The sequence below is a fragment of the Colius striatus genome, chromosome 8, assembly GCF_028858725.1.
Source record: "Colius striatus isolate bColStr4 chromosome 8, bColStr4.1.hap1, whole genome shotgun sequence".
Taxonomy (NCBI): Eukaryota; Metazoa; Chordata; class Aves; order Coliiformes; family Coliidae; genus Colius; species Colius striatus.
Genome location: NC_084766.1, coordinates 27,832,546 through 27,853,551, shown reverse-complemented (window position 1 = coordinate 27,853,551; position 21,006 = coordinate 27,832,546). Strand labels below are relative to the sequence as shown.

Here is a 21,006-nt window from a genome sequence, read left to right as displayed (position 1 = left end):
TTTAGTGCTACTTTGTTATTGACTTATGTCCCTGCTAAGTAGGGTATGGAAAGATTCTGTTGAGTTTAATAAGGGATTCATGGATCACTGCACACTGAGGTGTACTTAAATTGTCTTGATTGTGCCTGGATATTTGTTTCTGTCTTCCCAATTAGAAGACAGTGTGACAGTTTCATCAGGAAAGTCTTGTAAAGGATAGTTACACCATTACCATTTTTTACAGAGATATATGTATTACAATACCTTATTAACAAAATATTGTTATACTGAAGACTGCTTGTGTTCTGTGCCTGCGTGAGACAGCCCCTACGCCTAAATATTTGCAACCAAAACGGCACATGTGGTGTGGTGCTTGCTCTGGGTGTGTTGCATGTTCCTTGCATGGGTGGGGAGAGAATCACAAGAGAGAGAAGACTATTATCACTTCTCTTTTCTCGAATTGTGGAACATCCTGAAGATCAGGTTGTAGTGTAGGGTGTGTAGCTGGAGCATGACAAACTAGAAACATTCTGTCAAGTTATTAATTCTAATATAGGACTAAGATTTAAGTTGATGAAGACTCGTTTTAGTTATTCTATGTTGGAAATTAACATACTCCTAAGACTGTGGCTTGAGGCAGAAAAATGTGTGGTGCTGAATGGGAAGTCAAGACAGAGTAGCGTGCAGTGGGGGTTGGAGGGTGGAAAAACTTTCCTTATTTTTCCAGTACTTCAGTGATAAAAAGAAAGCTGCTTTTAAGTTATTTGCAGTCAGATATTAGAAATTTGTCAAATACATTATTTGCATCACTTTCAAATTATTTCAACAAAATGTTGAGTAAGGAACAATCTGTACACAAATAACACTGAGAACTGGTGATGTGCACATCGAGAAAGTTCTTTAGTTTTGTACCTTATCGCAGGACAGCTACAGTCTTGATTGAAACAATAGCCAGCACATATGCAAAGCATGGAAGCCTGAAAACATGAGAGGTGTTCTTTTGCCTTCGTAAATAAAGACCTGTTGTGATTTTCAGTATTGTACGGCAAATATTTTTGGCATAGTTTTAGGTCAGTCTAGGGGTAACATAAAAATCACAGTGCAAGAAGTTATAGTGAACATCTTTATAAGTTCTATTGTGGTGTTCTGTTTAAAAAAACCTCCCAACATTATCACCATGGATCTATAAATGTTGTTTCTTTGAATGTAGTACCCTGTTGTGCCATGTAAAGTGAAAAGCGTTGGCAGAGAGGACCTGGGGGTGGAGGTGAGAATACAACTGAGAAAATGTATCCAAGATGAGAGCACTGTTGGTATAAATGAGACCGAGTTGGATTTTCGCAGACCACTTTATGTAGTGAGTCTTTAATAACAGTAATCAAACCTTGAACATGATGATTGTTCCAGCCCACATCCTGGTTTAGCCTAGCTTGGATAAATATGGACACGTTTTAACACAGTGCTCACATACTGTTCCCAGGAGTAAATTTACAATTGTCAGTGAGTAGTGTGAAGTGGTACAGATCTATGACCTAGTGTGCTATTAGCTGGCTCAGGTACTGGTTTCTGTGTAGCTATGGTAGAAGATAGCTCAGTGTGGGCCTGCTTGCTTTCTGGACACACGTCATTAGCAGCAGTTACACAGCTGCAGAGTGCAGACTGTTGCTTCCTCCCTAGTGTTCTACAAACCTGATCAGTAGCAGCATACAGACTTTTGTTTGTTCCCCTCCTAGTCAGCTAGTTTGTCACTGTTTGATGAGACTAAAATATTATTTTTGCTGGAGAGAAATGTCAGATTAAAGATAATCCTTCCTTTGTGTTTGGAACTAGTGCTGCTGTGAAGGACAAAATTTGGCTGATACCCTGTGGGAGGTTTGCCAGATGCATTTGTAGGGCAGTTGAAAACATGGTCACAACAAAGATTTAAGCCAGTTTTAAACCTCAGTCATAAGTTCCAGGAAGAGTGCAGTGAGGCAGTGTGGAGCAGTTGAACATGAGACAGGTAGATTTGGGAAAAATTTAGCTATGCTTACTGTAGAATTTCTCCCAAGATAGCAAAGAGCTTCCTAGGGCCTTAAGTGGCAAATTCACAAAGCAGTTGCTTCTGTCCAGCCACTGATTTCCGTTGTGAAACCTACAGATGGACCTTCATATTGCAAGTCTCAAAGCATTCATGGATCAGGAGTAATTAACAAAGTAATTAACAAATTGAAGAAAAATGTAATGGTGTTCAAGATGCAAATACTGTGTGCTTCCTATAATAGTCACGGGGAACTGGCTTCCTTTGGGAGACAAGTGTGTCAGGTTTAAGGACCTCTCTTGTCAGTCTGTTCCCAGGTGAATGTGCTAAACCTCCAAGCCTTCTGTCCTTTTCTTGCCCACTGAGGCTTCTCTACTTTGTGTAAGTAACTAAACCAAAACATTTTTAGTGCTATATCTCATGGTTAGTGCACTCATTGGGAGTATGGTAAATCCAGGTTCAAATATCTTTTGCTCTGAGTCATCAAGTGATCAAGTTTCTCCTCCTTTCTACCTGCTATGTCAGACTACCACACTTCAACTGCTGATCTTAATGAATAGACTTTCTGAAGCCTTGCATTTCCATGCAATAGGAAGGATTATCTGTATTCACAGCAGACCTGACATGAGACTGGATTTTCATTGTATCCCTAGTTTGCTTGTTCTTTTTTTCTTGTTAGCTTGCATTGATTGGAAAGTGGTAAAGGGAGAGAAACATACAGTTTCAGAGAAGAAAAACAAAGGAAGAAATAAGAAAAAGGGCGAGACAGTATTTTTCATTTCATTACTGTGCTTCTTCACAGCCCCTATTCTGACATTTAGAACAACATAATATGCATGTCTCTGTTCATTAAGTTCCTCAGTATTACATAGTGACAGCCACAGAGGAGGGAAAAAAGAAAAAGAAACAATCTTAAACATGAACTAACCTTTGCAGACTAAATAGCAATGAAATGAGAACAGCAAAAGAGAAATATGAAAAAGTAAATATAACCAAAATCATGGCCTTACATAAGTTATTAAAATATGACTACAAAGGGGAAAAGAGAATACTGAACTCTAGGGCAGACATAACTAATTTTCTGCCCAATTATTTGTTTGTTTTGCGCACATATGTTTGAATGGATCATTTACTAGTATTTGAACCACAGTAAATGACACAAGGAGACTGCTGAAACTAGAGGCAAGCTTAAAGACATTTGAGAGCTGATACAGGTCCACAAAAATGGATGAGCTTTGTATACAAAAGCCCTTAACATGTTTTGGAAATAGGATATCTGCACCCAGTGGCAGTATCTAAGCTATTGCCCAACAAACTGGTGCATATGTGTACTGCAGCGTGGTGTCATACAAATATTAGCTTGGAAATGTTAATTTTTAAGATTTTACCTTAAATTTCTAAGAAGCCAGGATAGTAATATTATTCTAGATGTAGCTAGTCTGGAACTAACATGCATATTTGGGTGAGTCCAGGGATGCCATTGCAGAAGAATTGTTAGAACTATATATAAAAAGAGTATTTTGGAATACAGCTAGGTTCTCTGCCATCACTTCCAAGAGAGCTACAACACTCTAAGATTCTGTAAGCTTTACCGAAATTTCTGGGGGAAGTAAAAAGAACAAAAGAGATGTTTCAGCTGTCTGGAAGTGCAATGTTTTGGTTTCTCAAATTGACACTTTTTTTTTGTCAGTTCGTGTCTTCTTTGGTATGTCAAATCCAATTTGTTTCTCAAGGGAGGAGATGAAACTTTCAATGGAGTTTTCCTTAATAGAAGTTTTGAGATGATTAGTGAATATTCTTCAGTGGAAAAAGTAAAAATCTGAGTAACTAGTGAAAAATAAGTCTCAGTCTGTTTAACAACAGTAATTGCACACTGTTAATCTTAGTGGTCCACAAAAATTATCTTGATTATAATTATTGGGTTTTACAGATGGGAATGGTGTTTCTTGATTTTTATATTATCTTCTTCAAGATTACATCAACGCAGTAACAAAGAATAGGGAGGAAGCCCCACTATTCTTCCTATTTACTCTTCTGAATTTGTATGCCTGTTATCTTCAGGACCATATCTAAAACTACCAGATATCAATAATCAGGGTAACTTAGATTTTTGGTTCCTCTGGCAAGTAGATGAGAGAGCCAAGAAGACAACAAGGCTTGGAAAAAGATTTAAGCAACTGTCCAGCTGCTTTGCGGATCCAAAGAATGCTCAAATCCAAGAGTGCATGCAACTCCCATGTCATGTGGAAGGTCTCCATGCAGGCTGGTGCTGAATCTCACTGTTTATTGCTACTTTTCATCAGAGATTAGTTATTCAGAAAGGCTTTATATGTACATTCCTTCCTCTTCCTCCTCCCACTCAATTTGTTAAGTAGAGGATTTACAGACCTATTCAGAGGGTGCTGTGAAGGGATGGCAGCCACACAGTTCTGTATCTGGAGCAGACAGCTGCCCTGCTGTCACCGATAAGCATTCCTGGGAGGGTCAAGATTGAAATTTAGTACATATAAAGCCCTAACTGGTGTAAGCCTTTGCAAAACATATGTGCCTGCTGTAGCTTAGCCATCTGATGCCTTGGCAGGTGGCTGGTGCTTTTTATGTTGGCCATTTCTTCAAAGATGCTAGAGTGGGGCAGCTCTAGGATGGCAGTGGGGTTGTGTGTTTTGGAGGATGGAGAGGCATCCATGTCAAAGTGCTTTGGGGTGCATGGGAGGAGTCATGACTGTTGTGTGAATAATCCCTTGTAGCAGGGGATGCCTGTTGTCCCTTGGGCCAAGGCTGGAGTCACTCAAAGGCTATTTTGCAGCCTGGGGGTGGTTTGCTGTGGAGCCATGGGGAAGGATTGGGGGGTGGATAATGTGAGGGAGCTACTGAGGAAATCAGGACCCGAGGATAGTCTGGTGGGTCATGCAGGAGGAGTTTAGGGCTGGGCCTGGCACTGGGAGAAGCCCTGGGGCAAGCCCTTGGTCTCTGCTCAGGGAGCCTCATGGCTGCCCTCTGCGCTACCATGACGAGACCTCACACACATCTGAGGGTGAGAGGCAGTGCAGGCTGGTGGCTCCCCAGACAGGAGGGCAGGGCCTCGCAGCTGGGGCTTGTCCCTCACCCAGGGAGCAGGGCAGGCTGAGGGAAGCCCTACCTGTGAATGCTCTTCTACAGCCTTTGTTTCTCCTTGGAGCTGCTTGTTGTGCAGTGCTGAGGGGGTGTGTCCACCTGCCTTTTCTTCTGCCTGATGGGATGTACATTTTAATAGTGGGAGTTTGTAGCCAGTTATTTATGGATACCAGGATGAGGCTTTTATTTTGGACTTAGCAGTAAGTAGGTGTAGTGGGAGGTGGGAGATTAAAACAGGAGCAGAAGAGGTTACTTTTTTCTGAAGGATGTTTGGTGATGATTGGCCCTGGTAAACTACAGTTTTTTTAGATGCCTCTTCCTCATCAGATGCACATGAGTTGTGTTCATGTAGATAGGAAGTGCCTTGGGCAGCCTTTCTCCATGCTTTGAGAGATTTAAGAGTTGTGCTGTAGAAACAGATGTTTGTCAGATGTATGTTCTCTGTCCCTTGTATCTTCCTCTACCGCAGTAACTATGTGCTCCCTTGTGGCCTCAGCTTTCACATCACCATGTTTTTTCTGTTTGTCTCACATGCTGAGCATACTGGAATGAGACATATCCTGGTGTGGCTGGTTTGGAGCTGTTGCTGTGTTAAGTAGGATGGCTTTTGGCTTTGGGAATGGGAGTGGTGAGTGTGTTCCTCTTTCCCCCCGTGCAAGCAGTCACATGGCTATTCCTCTGCCATGCTGGTGTCAGCTTGCACAGAGCTTACAGGGACCGAGTTTTCTCCTGGCCTTTTTTGCTCTGCTAAATCAGTTGAAGTTGGTGATATCAAGGGAGCAGCAGGATGTGTATGTGAACCTTATTTCTTAGGATCTTAGGCTGAAAATAAGAAGAGGTATATAGATCAAGGTTTTTGTCAGTTTAGTGTTGCGCCTCTAATTTACTGCAGTTTTAATGGGATAGAGAGAAGGCTCAGATATAAGATATACAGTGACCTGGCAGGGAGAAATGCAAAATAAATTAATAGCAGTAGTAATGGTCTGGTAGTTTATGTCCCAGATGTAGGTCTTGTTAAAGAAGCCCATCATTTTGAAAGCCAGAAATTATTTTTTTAAGACATTAACAAAAGAGCAGGCTGAAGTGTTTTGCTGGAAATTCTTTTTGCTAAAATTGCTTTTCTCTCCCTGGTAAGATAATTTTGTTCTAGAAGTGTCTATTTTGGCAGGAGGGAAAAGCTGTTCATCAAAAGAGCTAATAAAACTCCTAAACCTGGAAACGCTTCTCTTCTGGCTAAATCTAAAACTTTTCACTGAAACCATGGAAAATATTTCTTGTTAGAGATATTTGGAGGTCTCCAGTACCTGATGTAGGGTTATCACCAGCTGTACGTCAGGTCATGCATGACTTTGTCTAGCCAGGTTTTTAAAACCTCCAAGGATGATGGCTTTACAGATGTTCTGGGTAGCTTGTCCCAGTGTTAAACTATTTTTCTTATGGAGATTTTTTTTCCTGATGTCCAGTTGGAGTCTCCCAGGACAAAACTGTTGTGATACAACCAAAAAGAGTTTGACTGGAGACGTGCCAGTGGGTTATCTGCACCACAGCTATGATAACGATCAGCAGTTTCGATGTTTGTGAGACAGGGCAGAAAGTAATCACTATTTCCAGTGCATATAACAGATTTCATCTTGTATCCTGAAACACTGTCTAGCGTGTCAGCTCCTTCTCACTGCACTCTGCCTCCTGGGGTTAAGGGAAGAACCTGTTGGTGGTATCATGCAGAGGAGCTGTGCAAGAAAAGGTCTGATTGGCTCAACATACATCTCTGCAAATACTTCCCATGTCAGTTTAGGATAATGCTTTTAACAATTCATTCAATTATGTTAAGCACCCATTAAAGGAATCCAAAGCCCTCCCTAGGGTCATTTCATCTCTATGAGATTGTAATTGTTTGAGACTAACCATGATTTCTTCTTTTGCCTTCAGGTGATTCTAATCCTGACAAAGCTGTATGACTACAACCTGGGAAGCATCACAGAGAGCTCTCTTTGGAGGTATGGAGATAAATTGAGTTAATAATTACCACCATACTTAACTAGGAAGAACCTGATACAATTCTTTTATTGAGTGTAATTGGATTTTTTTAAAATATGCTGGAAGGTTTGTAGCTAAACCCTCTCTCCCACTTCTTTCCTACTCAAGGACAAAGAGACTGAAGTCTGATTGTCTTGTTTCAGCTAGATAACATACTTCATGGGCATGCTATCATTAGATTTCCCTTTTCCCATCTTATTCAGAATCAAATCAACTAATTCATTTCTTTTTAGGAGAATTCAACAGCCTGAAGTCCGTGTTTATAATGAAGGATCTTGTGGCTGTCTGCTGTCTAAATGATCCTTATGAAAAGTCAGGGCTACTAAGGCCTGTGAGTGAATACTGTCTGTTTATTCAGAACTGATACTATTAGTACCAGATAGTATCACACAGTGGAAATGGGTTGACCACTAGACTGATTGATAGGGAATACCTTGATACTGTCACGATTTTAAAGCCCATCATGCACTCTGAACTAAAGGACAGAGCTGGGCCATCATCTGTTTCTTAAGGCTGTTATTTGGATTCAATAAGAGCAGATGGTGCCTGTATTTATCTCTCTGGAAAACAGATATAAAGAGTATTTACCTCTCATGTCCCTAGTGGTACCTTCATAATCTGTAACAGATGAAAAAGAGGTTTTCTCGTGGTTCCATCTGCAAAACTTTTGTGGGAAGTTTTGTGTGCAGGTCATTAATGGAAGTAGATAGGCTACTGACTTGTCAGGTTTTGGCAGAGATAGAATTAATTTTCTTCCTAGTAGCCGATACAGTGCTGTATTTTGGATTGTGAGAGTAATATTGATAACACACTGATGTTTTAGCTTACCCTAAGTGAAGGACTGTTCAGTTTCCCATGCTCTACCAGTAAGGAGGTGCATAAGAGGCTTGGGAAGGAGCATGGCCAGGACAGCTGACCTAAACTGGCCCAAGGGTTATTCCATACCATAGAATACCATGCCCAATATATAAACTGGGAGGAATTGGCAGAAAGGAGTAGATTGCTGCCTGAGCATTTTTTGTCATATTCCTTTAATTTCTACTACTATTAATAATAATATTGTAGTTATTAAATTGTTCTTATTTCAACTCAAGTTTTACTACTTTTTCCCTGGTTCTCCTCCCCATCCTACTCGGAGGAGTGAGTAAATGACTGTGTGGTGCTTAGTTGCTGGCGTGTCTTGATACAAGAAAACTTTGAGTATTTGAAACAAACTTCTAGTTAAGATGAATTGGTTTGGATAAACTTGTTTTGACAAACTTGTCTAGGAAAGATTTGTTTGTTGTTTGTTTCCCAGGAAGAATTTTGTGTGAGAAGTAGAACAAACAACTTTTCCATTCAAAGTATTGAACAGGGTTTTTAGAGAATGACAGAGGAAGTATTTGACATGGAATATATTCTGTACTCAAGCTAGTGCTCTACCTACTGACCTGAAGAAATAAGGAAACAAAAACCCCCAAAAATTCTCAAGACAAAAAATAAGAAACCTAAAGACATACAAAAGTTCTAGGATTTGTTCTGAACAGGAACACTCAAAAGTCTTAGTATTTTGTGGGGCTACAGAAATAGTTTCTTAACCTGCTGTGGATGTGGTAATTGGATCCTCTTTCATATACATTGCTACTATGTCTTTGCTATGGTGTGCACACCATAATAAAGGATCTTTCAAGACTGTGACTTTGGCAACGTTTGTCTGAAAGTTTGTCTGAAGTAGATTCATAGAATGGTAGGATTGGAAGGGACCTTTAGAGATCATCATTGTTTCACTTCTCAATGGTTTTAAGAGAATATCCATACATATGAAACACGTTATTTTTATTTCCTATTACTACCTTCAATCATTTCACCCTGAGGAATAGTCGTCTGTTTTGTCAGTCATTGAGGAAGGTATGGTGTTTCACCATCAGGAGACACTTCCTTCCCCATTGCTGATAGTGCTGAAGAGCTACTTGACTCGTGATGCAATACAGAATTGTGCTGAGATACTGGTATAAGACTGAAAATACGACAGCCACATCAGAGTGGAAAATGCACTTATTGCTGAGGTGTATGAGTGTTAGCACAAAATTCAATTGGTTTCATAAAGGCATGAATTTTTCCTAATTAAAAAAGGACTGGGGATGTCACTGGAGGATGTACCAGAAACCGGGGCCTTGGCAATGTAGAAGTCCTAGAGCTACTGAGTGCAGAGCACTTTTCTGGATTTCAGACAGTTATAATTTCAGAAAGTGATTAACAAAGTAGTAATAGCCTGATTGTTTTCTCTAGCCCAGTATCCTATTACCAAAAAGTAGCCTAAGAAAGAGTATGTGAATGGGATTATCATATCTAACACTTCCTCCTAGTATTCTCCTAACACTGCTTCTTAGGGTTGAAGTTGAGAGTTCTTGCTCAACCTTCAGTTTAAGGTCTATCACCGTCTGAATAATTGTTTTTGGTTTTAGTATATACCATGGGATTAATATCCCGTAAGCTAACGTTATTAATATCTCCTGGAGTGTGTGAAAACTTTTAGTATCTGTGACATCTTACAGCAAGGAATTGCATAGATTGTTTGAGGAAACATTTATCTGTCTTTGAAGCTGTCAGATTCAGGTTCACTTGGCACATGTCACTTGTCATGCCTTGATTACAGTTGTGTGGTCGGCCAATCAGGATCCTTAGGTAAATGCTTTGCCTGGGAAATGCTGAAGGAGAACCAGGATAGCTAAAATCAACTCACTTGTTTATGCAGTGTTCTGTTATTCTTGATTGGCTTTTTGGTGCTCATAACTGCTCTGAAATTTCCTTATCATTCCTCAATCCTGTTGCCTGACATAAACCTTGGGAGATTACATTGTGGTCTATCCCAAGCCTGGCAGGCATGTCTTGAGGTCACTAATAAATACCCCTGTGAAGATCCCAGGACAGCTTCTCTGTTCTTAGTATGATGGAAAAAAATTACAAGCTGGGTACATCTTTTTATTTAATGCACCTGACAGAAAGGTTATTACCTGTTGCTCTTCCTGGCTGCTTAAGTGACATGTTGATTTAAATCTCCTTGCTTATTTCAAAAGGATAGGAAAAAAATAGAATTGAGAGAAGGGGAGATCTTGCACTTTATTTCATGCCTCCAGGTTTGACACTGGGGAATGAAAGAAAGCATGATCTCACGTCTACTTTAATTTCTGATGTCAAGAGTTCTGTTTCTGAAGGATAGAGGAAAAAGAAGTAGTTCTTCAGGTATCCATAACTGAAGAGGAATCTGTGCCTTGACTACATGACAAAGAAATACCACTCCTACCTCCTATGCTGCGTGCATTCTCAAAAGGTTGATGAATGATGAGGGGCTGTTTAGAAGCATGTCGCAGACACGAGTCATTTATGCTATGACTGGTTATAAGCACATCTGTCATTTGAAGGTGTAGTTGGGTGATTTAAGCAGCCTTGTGACTGATGGGACTGTAACAAATATAACCCAACTATGCCATCACCTACAAGATATGAATCTGTCTTTATAAACCACTACTGCCTGCTAGGATGGCACTTCTTTGTAATTTTTCAGCCAGTTTAACTACAGCTGGCTGCAGCACTAATGGATGGAGATCGCCCTTCTAAAACTACTGATGAATTAAGAGAGCACTGGCGACAGACATGAAGGGATGAAATACAGTAGGAGAGAAGAGATGGGGAGAATCTGTACTATCTTTTAGAGCACTAAAGCTCTCTGCTTACTGAGCTTTGGATGGCAAGTGAGCTGCTGCTTCTGTACATGGTAAATAAGATTTTGCATCAGACTGGGCCTGACTTTAATTACACTGTTATCCTCTCAGCAGACTTTTTCTGCAGTTTTAGTCGAGGGCTTTTTATTTACTTTTTGTTATTCTTTTTATAGAAGAGGAAGAAAGCGGAGAAAAGATTATCTGTCACTGAGCAATTAACTGAGTGTACTGGATTTATTTCTCTTCCTCTCCTAGATATCTCTCAGATCACAAAGAGGATTAAGCTGTGAGAGTTGGGAGAGATGTTTTTTACCACTGCAATAAGATAAGCTTGCATTTCCAATAAATAATAGTGACTATGGTATCCATGAGCTGCAGACAGCTTATGGGGCAGGACTAATCTTTTTTCTGTTTGTGGAAATATGATACTCTGGAAAGTTGTGTGTGCAGGACACTTTCCTTCGGGGCCTTGAGAGGCTGACAAGCAATGAGTGCTGCCATTCACCTCTTTGTCACCTTATAGCTCTGTATTTGGTCAAGAAAGCGTAATTTTTTGGAACTTGCTATAAAAATAGGAGTAATTAAACTTTGCCTTTCAGCTAGAAAGTAGTTTGCTTGGTTTGAGAGAGTTCATGTTCTAAATCATGATCTGTTGCTCTGCAGCTCTGAAGTTATTGATAATTCTCCAACACTCCAATACTATGCATGAACTCAGAGCTCCTTAGTTTAGGAATGCTTAACATTTGCAGCCCATTTTTCACTGCTCCTGCTTCCAGTATGGAAGCTCTAGCACATGCTATAAAAGAATCTTAAGAACTTTGAAAAATATCTATGCCTCATATAGATCTAAATTTAATTTCCCATATTTCATGCAGGGAACACCCCTCACCACCCTGGGAGTTTACAATAGATTTAGATAGCTGGCATCTGCAATATTTTGAAGATTGTCTGGTGATATTTTGAAGATTGTCTGGTCATTGCAAGATAAGTTCTCAGAACCCTGAGGCTCTGTTTCTAGATTTTTCATGGCCTTTTTATTTAACCTTGAACTAGTGGTTTAACCCTCTCCATCAGTTTACTCATCCCCACCTTCCAAGGCTACTTCTGCACATCATCCTGCAACTCTCTTTTCCAAAAAGGAAATTGCGTACATAAGCCAAAGAAGAATCAGAACCCTGAGAGCATCTCTGCCTAAACCTTCATTTATTGCATGTGACAACTTGATGAAATAAAGAATTCACTGTCTTTAGCTCAATAACTCATCTTCAGCAGAGGCAGAGAGCAGAAGAGAATAACACAGTAAAGTAGACCAAAATGCTCAGTACTAAGTTGTAAGGACCATTGTGTTGTCTCTGTGTTGAGTAGTTCCATAGTATCCATTGTGCATGGGAGTGTTTCAATGAAAACACTTGGAGGTTGTTTTGCATTAGTGTGTTAAGTAATAAAAAGGTGCAATTACAGCTGTTGCAGGGAAAGAAGCCTCAGGGGGTGAGGTAGATGTAGACTGAGGATCATAGCTGAATACAACCTTGCAGTATGAGCCAGATCATCTTGCTTAGACATCTTTCCTCCCTGTTCGAAAAATCTTGCCTGTGAGTTGACCCCAGCTATAAATACTGTAGGTGTTTTGAAGTTTCACATGTTCATGCTTTTACATGCAAATTCCTGGCTCCTTTCTGTGTAAGAGGGTCTTTACAGGTCAGAGCTATAGCCACCCATGTAATCTTCAGTGTTGTTGATGTGTTTGTAGAGATTTTATTCTCTAGACTAGAGAGTTTTTGCAAAAGGAGACTTGAAAGACTGCCATTAGCATACTCCCTTTGAGGGGAATTTACAGGCTATGTCTGTTACAGTATTCATTATTCTCCTGCACATTTTATGCTGGTTCCTCACTTCTGTTTTGCAGATGGACTGTTCTGAACTCACATTTATTTTCTACCTGCTGGGCCACATTAATAAGGTCATAACTTGTGGCTTAGTAACACAGTGTACTCTGCAACAGCAGATTAGGACCTTTTAGTTGAAGTACATAGGAGAAGCAAATCCATACGAGAGGAACTGACAAAGTGAGGGGAAGGAAAATCTCATTAAGCACATTTTAACCAGAAGTTTTGTCAGAAAGTAAAACTTGGAAAGGACTATTTGAGATGCTTTTATCTAAAAATATGATGCTTCAATTGCTCGATCTAAGTCACTTTTCTTAACTGAGTATCAGAGTTTGTTAAATGCTGCTACATTTTCTCCCATGGGCATTTAGAGAAATCATGACAGTAACTTGTGTCTTTTGTTTTTTCATTTTTGTTCCTTCAAACCCATGAACCACTGGCTGCTCTGTGTTTAGATGCTGGAAGGTAGCCAGAGGGGAGGGAAGAATGAGTTTGCACACTCAGATATTCACGTAGACAGCAGTACCTCTTTACAGTTTAATTGCAGCTGGAGATCTGTTTTCCCTAGAAGTGGGCTTAGAATTTAGATTTCCTGTACTGAGTACAGTCTTTTTACCTGTGTGATGAGATGCTGTAGTAAGCCATCAGGATCCCTAGGGACCTAATAGTTTCTATAGCTATCAATATTTTTACATGAGGGCTTACTTTATCCTGCTGACTGCCAGTAATAAAAATTTGTAGCACAGTCAACTCTTTGGTTGCCAAAGTTTCCCGGGATGTTTTGCCTGTTATCAAAAAAACCACTCTAATAAAGCTGGACAGAGGAGAAACCAATCAAACATTCCCTCCCTCACACCACTCCCAAATCCTCCAGATGCTGAAGTAGGTCCTAGTTTAGCAAGAAATGTAACTGTTATTGAATTTACCACATTCTTACCTTCCCTGAGGAATCAGGACCCTTGCATTTTGTGGTATAATGTGTATGTGTTTAATCAATCTCAGGTAATTTCTGCCTTGATATAGCTTGAAGAATCATACCCTGATATTTTGAAGGCTCAGATTTGGTTGAGGATTTAGTGATGTGCTCCTCATTGCGTGGTCTGTATGGATAAAATCTGCAGCACTAATGACAATGCAAATGTATTACCCATATTAAAAATGTGTTCTCCGTTGCAGCCAGTCATGAAACTTAAGAGTGTTATCAGGTAACTCAAAGAACTCCAATCCATTTTCTATGTGAAGAAACATGTAAATCAAGATAATGAATATTAACACAAACATATATTATCAAGATACTTTAAATAACAGATGCGCAATGTTCATTACACTTAATAGACATCCAGTGTTTAAATGCAATTTGTCATTCTTGTTCTGCAAATTAGAAGATAAACTTGCACATCTGTTTCCTAGACTGTACCTGTTTGCACAAATGATATTGGTAAAACAGCAGAACTATCTCTGGTTCTGGTCCATGGGGTTCATCCATCTGTTATGGCTGTGTGATAACTGCAGACAAGCTAGAATGGAGCTGATATGTAAGAGGAAAGACAAACAACACAGTAGCTACCAGTTCATAAATAGGAAAGCAAAACACCCTTTATGTTCTGATATTCCCATCCCTTTCGTGTCTATGCCATCACTCTTCCTTTTGTAAAACTAGGTGAAATTGTACTTGTCCCTTCAGAGGGATATGTCCTCCAGTAATCACAAAAAAGAAAGAAGGTATTTGAGGCTGAGTTTGGGTAAACAAAAACCTGCTCCAGCTGAGTGAGTTACACTAGCTTGAGATCTGAACTCTAAGGTTCTTCAGATCCAGGTTCCAAATATTTTTGCTTCTTCATCTTGGGAATTACCCAGGCAAACATCCAAAGTTTATTGTTACTACAGAAAGAGCCAGATGTCTGTCAATAGGTCTCTTTTGAAGGACTTAATGGAATGCCTGGAAACTATGTGCTGTAAAAATGCATATTTAATTATATATAATTTAATTATATATCAATGGCATGTTGGTTGTGCAGCATAAACTGACTACTGTTTACACCAAAATACAGTGGCTTGCTTGGAAGTGGCTTTTTTTTTTCTGATTTCTCTAACCTACCAAATAATTGCACAAAACAGAAAATAAGAAATAAAACCCAAACAATTAATCAACTTCTGTCTTCAACAGAGAGAGCAAAGCAGCTTTTGAGTGTGATCCTGCCAGCTGCTCTGTGCTTCAGAGCACAACATAGCTCTCAGCAGCAGAAGGCTTTTCTTTCTCATGTTGGGAGCTTACTAGGAGGAGTAGGGAAAGTGTGTAACTTCTTCATTAGGAAGTCTCAGAGTCCTTTAGGAAGACCCAGGGTTGCTGGGTGATACTTCAGATCTATGTGAGTGCATCATATTGTTAATACATATGCTTTGCAGGAGTCTGGAGCAATTAGAGCAAAGAAGGTTCATTGTGCCTCTTCTCATTAGGATGTTCTGTTGAGGGCCTATGTGTACTCAACTCTGAGGTTTATGCTTGTATGGCAGGGACAACTTGAGGGAGATTCAATTCCTCGTGAGGAAACAGTGAGTTTGCAGCTGAGTTTCCCCTTGTGAAGGCTTGGAGGAGTCATGTGGGGATGCAGGAACTTTCTGTCCTGGCTTACAGCCTCCCATTAGTATTACACCAAGTCACTTCACTGCGAGATGTTTCCTGTTGATTATGAACATCAATTGTAAACAAATAAACTCTAAACAAATACAGTGTTTTGCCAATGAGAGGTAAAAAGCCTTCCTTCTCTTTTTCACCCACTATTTCCCCCATCCCCCAAATGACTTTCTTCTGGAAGGAAATTGCATGAATTTCCCTAGCATGTGTTTTAGAGTGAGCTGTGTACTTGGGTGAGAAGATGAAAGCTCTTTTCAATGTTCTCGCAGTTTAGATAGATGGTGTATGTATGAGGGATGCTTAATGTAAAAGTACTAGAAATTCAGAGATGCCATGGGTTGGGTATTGTGTGTTAAATGTCTTCAGAAGCAGAGATAGAGACTGACATGAAATCTTCTCCCAAGGCAAAAGTCTTGTAGAAAGTCACTTTTGTTTGCTCTACTAATGTGCTTTTACTACTGTATTTCAAGACAATGTATATATCTGTGTACACATTCCCATTTGTTTCCTTCTGGTTTACCTTTAAGCCTGAGCTCCTGGACTCAGGTGACTACTCGCAATCTGATCTTTTCTGTGGTAGAAGCCCTACTTTACTGGCTTTCACACTGTGAAGAGAAAATGAAACGGCTCCAACTGCCTTATAGATGGGAATGACCAAACATAAATTCTTCATGCTTGATTCCTAAAAGCTTTTTTCTGGAAGGAAAGATGAATCAGAATAGGATGGATGGGGTCAAATGGAGTGTATTCCTCTGAACTGGATGTATAGATGCTGCTTTGTCATACTGGGGGCTGGGGTTCAGATCACAGCTCTGATCAGGCCAAGTACAGCCTTGAACTTGTCTTTCCTGCAAATCAGCAGCATATTGATTATTGACTTCCATGGTTACAGTATCTAGCAATTAAAAAGAAAAAAGTCAACTTCTTTCTGTTCTGCTGGTGAAAAAAACTAAATTTTGTTTATTTTCGATAAAACTGGAGGGTTTTTTCTTTCACACTGCTAATGCTACTGAGCTGTAGAGGCAAAACTGGAGGAGATGCCTCAGAGTTAACTGGGAACCAGATATTTCCCATATATAGGGAAGGAATACAGTTGGATGGAAAGGCAACAGACACTGGAAGGCAGTCTGAAGAAATGACAGATTCCTTGTGAAACAACTTTTTTTTTTGTAATTGTGTTTAATTTCAGAGCTCCTCTGTGGTTGTGTTTTCTGGGAGATAAGAGAGGCAGAACTACAGCCTTTTATTCCTCCATGGTATCTCTGCCTAAGTGGAAACAACAACCTTTCCATAGTATAGAGTAGGTAAGAATGTGAAGTGTTCTGCAGTTCTTCCTTAAAATGAGTTTTCCTTGCTCGAGCATTCAGGAGCTGGCCTGCTTTTTTCCATAGCCTGCCTCCAGCAGTGCCCAATAAATGTGAGCTATCATCAATGTTAATCTCTCAGTAAGAAACCTACTACCTTTGGGATAATTTTTCCTTCCTGCCCTGCTAGAGAAATCAGCTTATGCCTTGAAACATGAGGTTTTGATGACTTGCCATATTTAATGTTAATACGTAGTTAAAAATGTAAGTTATATTATAGACTATTAAATTATTGTCACTTTCCTGTAAGCACATCTATGACTTGCAACATTCTGACCTCCTTTTGCTGTGAGCAGTGTGCACTGACTGCAGGCATTGTGGAAATATAATTTCTCTTCACTTCCCTGCCAACGCTTGAGTGGCGATGTGCTTGCTTGTTATGAGGCAGCATCAAATTTAGAGGCTAGTCACGATTAAGGTAGTAAGAAAGAAACTTAAAGACCTCACTAAAATTCCCTTCTAAGTGTTCCCTTTTCAAAGGTAAATGGTCTTATTCTTTGTAATCTCTTTGTATGTTAACAGCTTTCTGCAATGCTAACTCTTTTGTAGGAAAAGCACATTACAATCCCAGTCAGCTTTTCTCCCTGCTAAAGGAGGAGGAAGCCAATACATTTAAAAATTTTTCTTTAAAGTCCACCATCTACTTAGCACAAATGTACTGTACATTCAAGACATGGATGTTACTCAAACAAGTAAGCATGATTCCACTGGTGTTTTAATAGCTTTTGATTTATTTCCCCAAGTGCTTTATTAAGATGATACACAACAGCATTTGGAAGCCAAATGAAGTCTTAAGAGAGACTTGGAGAAGTTATTTTCAGTCTCCTGACTTTTCTTCCTCAACACAGTAATTTGTTTGATTGGAGCAGAAGGACTCTGGATTAAGAACAGGGCCCTCTACTTCTTATTTAGTGGAGGGTTTTTTTGTGAGTTAATCAGTCCAGTTTGTCATCTGAGTGAGTAGGAGTATGAATGAACTTACTGTGATATGAGATCTGCACGGTTCAGAGAACAGGATACTGGCTGGGGCTGGGAGATTTGTGTTCTGTCACTGTATGGGTTTGTGGCTATTAGATGGTGAAATATTTGGTTAGGCATAATCAAGAATCAGTGAATTCATGTGTATCAAAAGTCAGCTGCAAGGAAACATCTCCTGGCAAGATATTTCTAATGACATTCTGCAAGGTTAGTTCTAGGTGCAGTGATATAGGGCATTTTTGCCATTAGGCTGGTAATAAATCTGGTATAATTTCCAAGTTTTAAGACAGGCAGGGTACTGAATCAAAAAGAGACCTGAGGTAGTCACAGTGAGCAAATGGATTACTTAATAAACTGAGCACACTTGAAGGAATGTTTTTAGACCACAAAGCATAATAGTAGGACAAGGGCAGAAGGTTGTACTTACAGTACTATATAGTATCTACTTACAGCATAAAGAAGAGCTGTGATCAGAGAGCATATAGTAACTGGAATAGGCAAAGAACTGGACATCATATTCCATTGTGAAGGGGCCAAAATGGAGTGCTTTGATCAATGGCTGTGTAAGCTAAGGAAACAGGAGTTGAATTTTTAAAGAATTTCAAACTACAAAATGTTTATTTTAAGATACAAATTGGCAGGAAAAGCTTTTTCTGACAGCCTATAATTTTCAACAAAACTGTGCATTCAGGGTGGGATTTCTGGGCAGAAATGAAAGAGAAATGGAAAGTAAACAGTGCATTGCTCTATTTTTATTATTGCTCTATTGTTTCTGTGATCCAGAAACAATCTAAATACTCCAGAAAGTCACAGAATCCCAGCTCTTGGAGGCTGGGAGAATTCTTAGTGGAAATACTAATTCACGTTTCCTGAGGTCTTACACATATATCTGTTGTTAACCGTCACCAGAGGCAGGGTACTGAGCTAAGTAGAACAGAACTCTGTATAGGTAAATATGCTCATTGGAAGTGTTGCAATTGTGATGCAGTTGCATCTCATAGCTGAATTTGCTCATTTCCATTTTGCAAAGATGATTATTTTACATTAACTCATTGCAAATTATTCAATTCAGCATAAGGCTAACTTGGTGAAATGTTGATTTGAAATAAAAAATAGACATAAAATTGAACAGATCTGTAACATCTTCCTAATGTTACAGAATACAGCAAGTACTTAAAATTGCAAGTAAACCAAGTTCGATGTCTGTTTATAAGAACAATGACTTGGGAGGTGAAACAAAGGAAAGAAAATATATTCTGAAAGTGGAATGACGTGGGCAAAAGATTGCTTAGGCCAGGCAAAACATAAGTACTGAAGAGAGGTGGAGGAGGAAATGTAGTTTTTGAAGCAAAGATGAGTAGCCATGGTTAAGGTCTAGTGCATTAACGAGTCAGCTCTTCTGCTTGTAGAAACTAGTATGAATTCATTGACCCAAGTCAAACTGCACCACTTTGCACTAGCTGTTGTTCCACTTCAGAAATGACTTCTAGCCACTGATAGAAAAGCAGCATCACCCTTTTTGTTAGGCTTTTCTCCTTACTATTGATAGTATTTTGATAGCTGCTATTACCACTTAGCTTTTTAGCATTATCAAAATGCAAAGTAAACAGAAAAAGTGGTTGAAGATACAGTAAGTGTTGCTATAAAGTCTATTCAATCTGTGTCCCATTAGAAAATTATGGTTTGTATTGTAATAAGTTCATTGTCCATTCCCTGTATTAATGTAATTAAAAAGCCATTGGGTTTGGCAGTTGGCTTCTCTTACATTCAGTTGCTCTTTATTGTTTCAGAAAAAAAAGCTGCTGAGGCAATTGGTTTAGAAACAAGATGGAATAAACCTCTCAGAGTAAACAAGGCTTCTTAATTTGTAGAACTTTTGTTGAAATTGCTTGGAAAAAATCTTGTATGGAGATATAGTAGCTTAGTTTTATGTATGTAGATTCTCTGTAATTTACAGTAATGCCTGGTTTTCTGATTAGTGCTCTGAAAAAAGAGGAAAATTGAGTTTTTGTTAGGTTAGTAGGGGAGAAGATGAAACATAGAATTATTCATGAAATGGATTCCAATGACAGAGAAGCTGCGTGTTTTAACTTTTTTCCAAGCCACATCTGAAATCCAAGTGTCTAGTTTATTTGAGGGAAGATCTGAGGCCATTTACTCCTGTACAACTAGCACTGCAGCCTTTTTTTTTTAATAAGTAATCTCATCACATTATTAAGAACTGATCATTGAATAAAGGAGGTCTATTTCAGTTGAATGAAGGGCTGTTTTGGATCAAACCAGAGAGCCACTGACTGACCCAGTGTCTTGTCTTCAATGTGAACCTGCAGCAGGTAAAGAAGAAAGGGTATAAGGCCAAGTATGTGTGTTACTTTTCTGATGTAGCCTTCCAGCTACTGTTGACTTTTGGCTCCAGGTCTTTATAAAACAGCAGAAGTGTTTAATGGAGGTGTTTACTAGCCCTTGGTGGGCTTATGAGGGAGTTATTTTTCTTTCTCAGAATGTATCCATCATTTGAACTAATAAAAACTTTTAGCATCCAGGATGGTGGACAGCTGAAAAGCACCAGGTGGTTGTTGACCTGTGTGTTAACTGCAGAGAGCACTGAATTAATGTTTGAGATGTGAGAAGTTTTTTGTGCCTTTAGCCATCCAGTTTCTTTTCCCTATGCTTCTTTCTATATGTGAAGTCTTGCTGTGTGGTAAAAGCAAATTCACCCAGCTGTATTCTATAAAATGAACTTGCAACTCATCACGTTGGATAGGGTACCCTATGGAAGTGAAAAAAGTAAATGACACAAAATGGCACTTGTGTGTAGCCTTTAGGGCAAGGAGCTCCATATGGCAGATGTAGAACAAAGTGTCTTTTGGTTTTACTGATTGCTCTTGAAGCATTGCCTTACACTTTAATGGAAAAAGCAAAAGGGATAACTTTGGAAAACTCCTTTAAGTGGTAAGGAAAAATGATGTGTTTTTAGTAAACTTGTGCTGTATAGATTTATACCATGCTTCTTCCCTGAAAAAAAAGAAATATGTAAGAATAAAGTAGTGGCGGTCCTGAACGATGTTCAGCTCTGTAAATATGTCCAGGCTGGGCTACCATCTCAGAAAATTTTTTCTCTCTTCAAAGAGGTGTCAGTGACCTTGGCTCTGAAGACCGAGCTGCTTAGAACACATGATTCAACACATCTATTGTTCCTGTTTGATTAGTATGCCTGAGCCTACAATAGTGACCTTATTGGCTTATTAATTATTTTTTCTGAATGAACTTAGTGGAGACTGCCCTGTCTTCT

At 39.4% G+C, this 21,006-nt stretch overlaps 1 protein-coding gene across 2 annotated transcripts in view; it reads left to right on the top strand.

Annotated features, from left to right (window-relative positions):
• LOC104550109 (VPS10 domain-containing receptor SorCS1) overlaps positions 1 to 21,006 on the top strand; it is a 297,789-nt gene that overhangs the window by 82,497 nt on the left and 194,286 nt on the right. For both annotated transcript variants that reach the window (XM_062000965.1, XM_062000964.1), the window contains one exon: positions 7,043 to 7,110. In XM_062000965.1, coding sequence (XP_061856949.1) covers positions 7,043 to 7,110 — 68 coding nt within the window. The remainder of the gene's footprint in view (positions 1 to 7,042; positions 7,111 to 21,006) is intronic.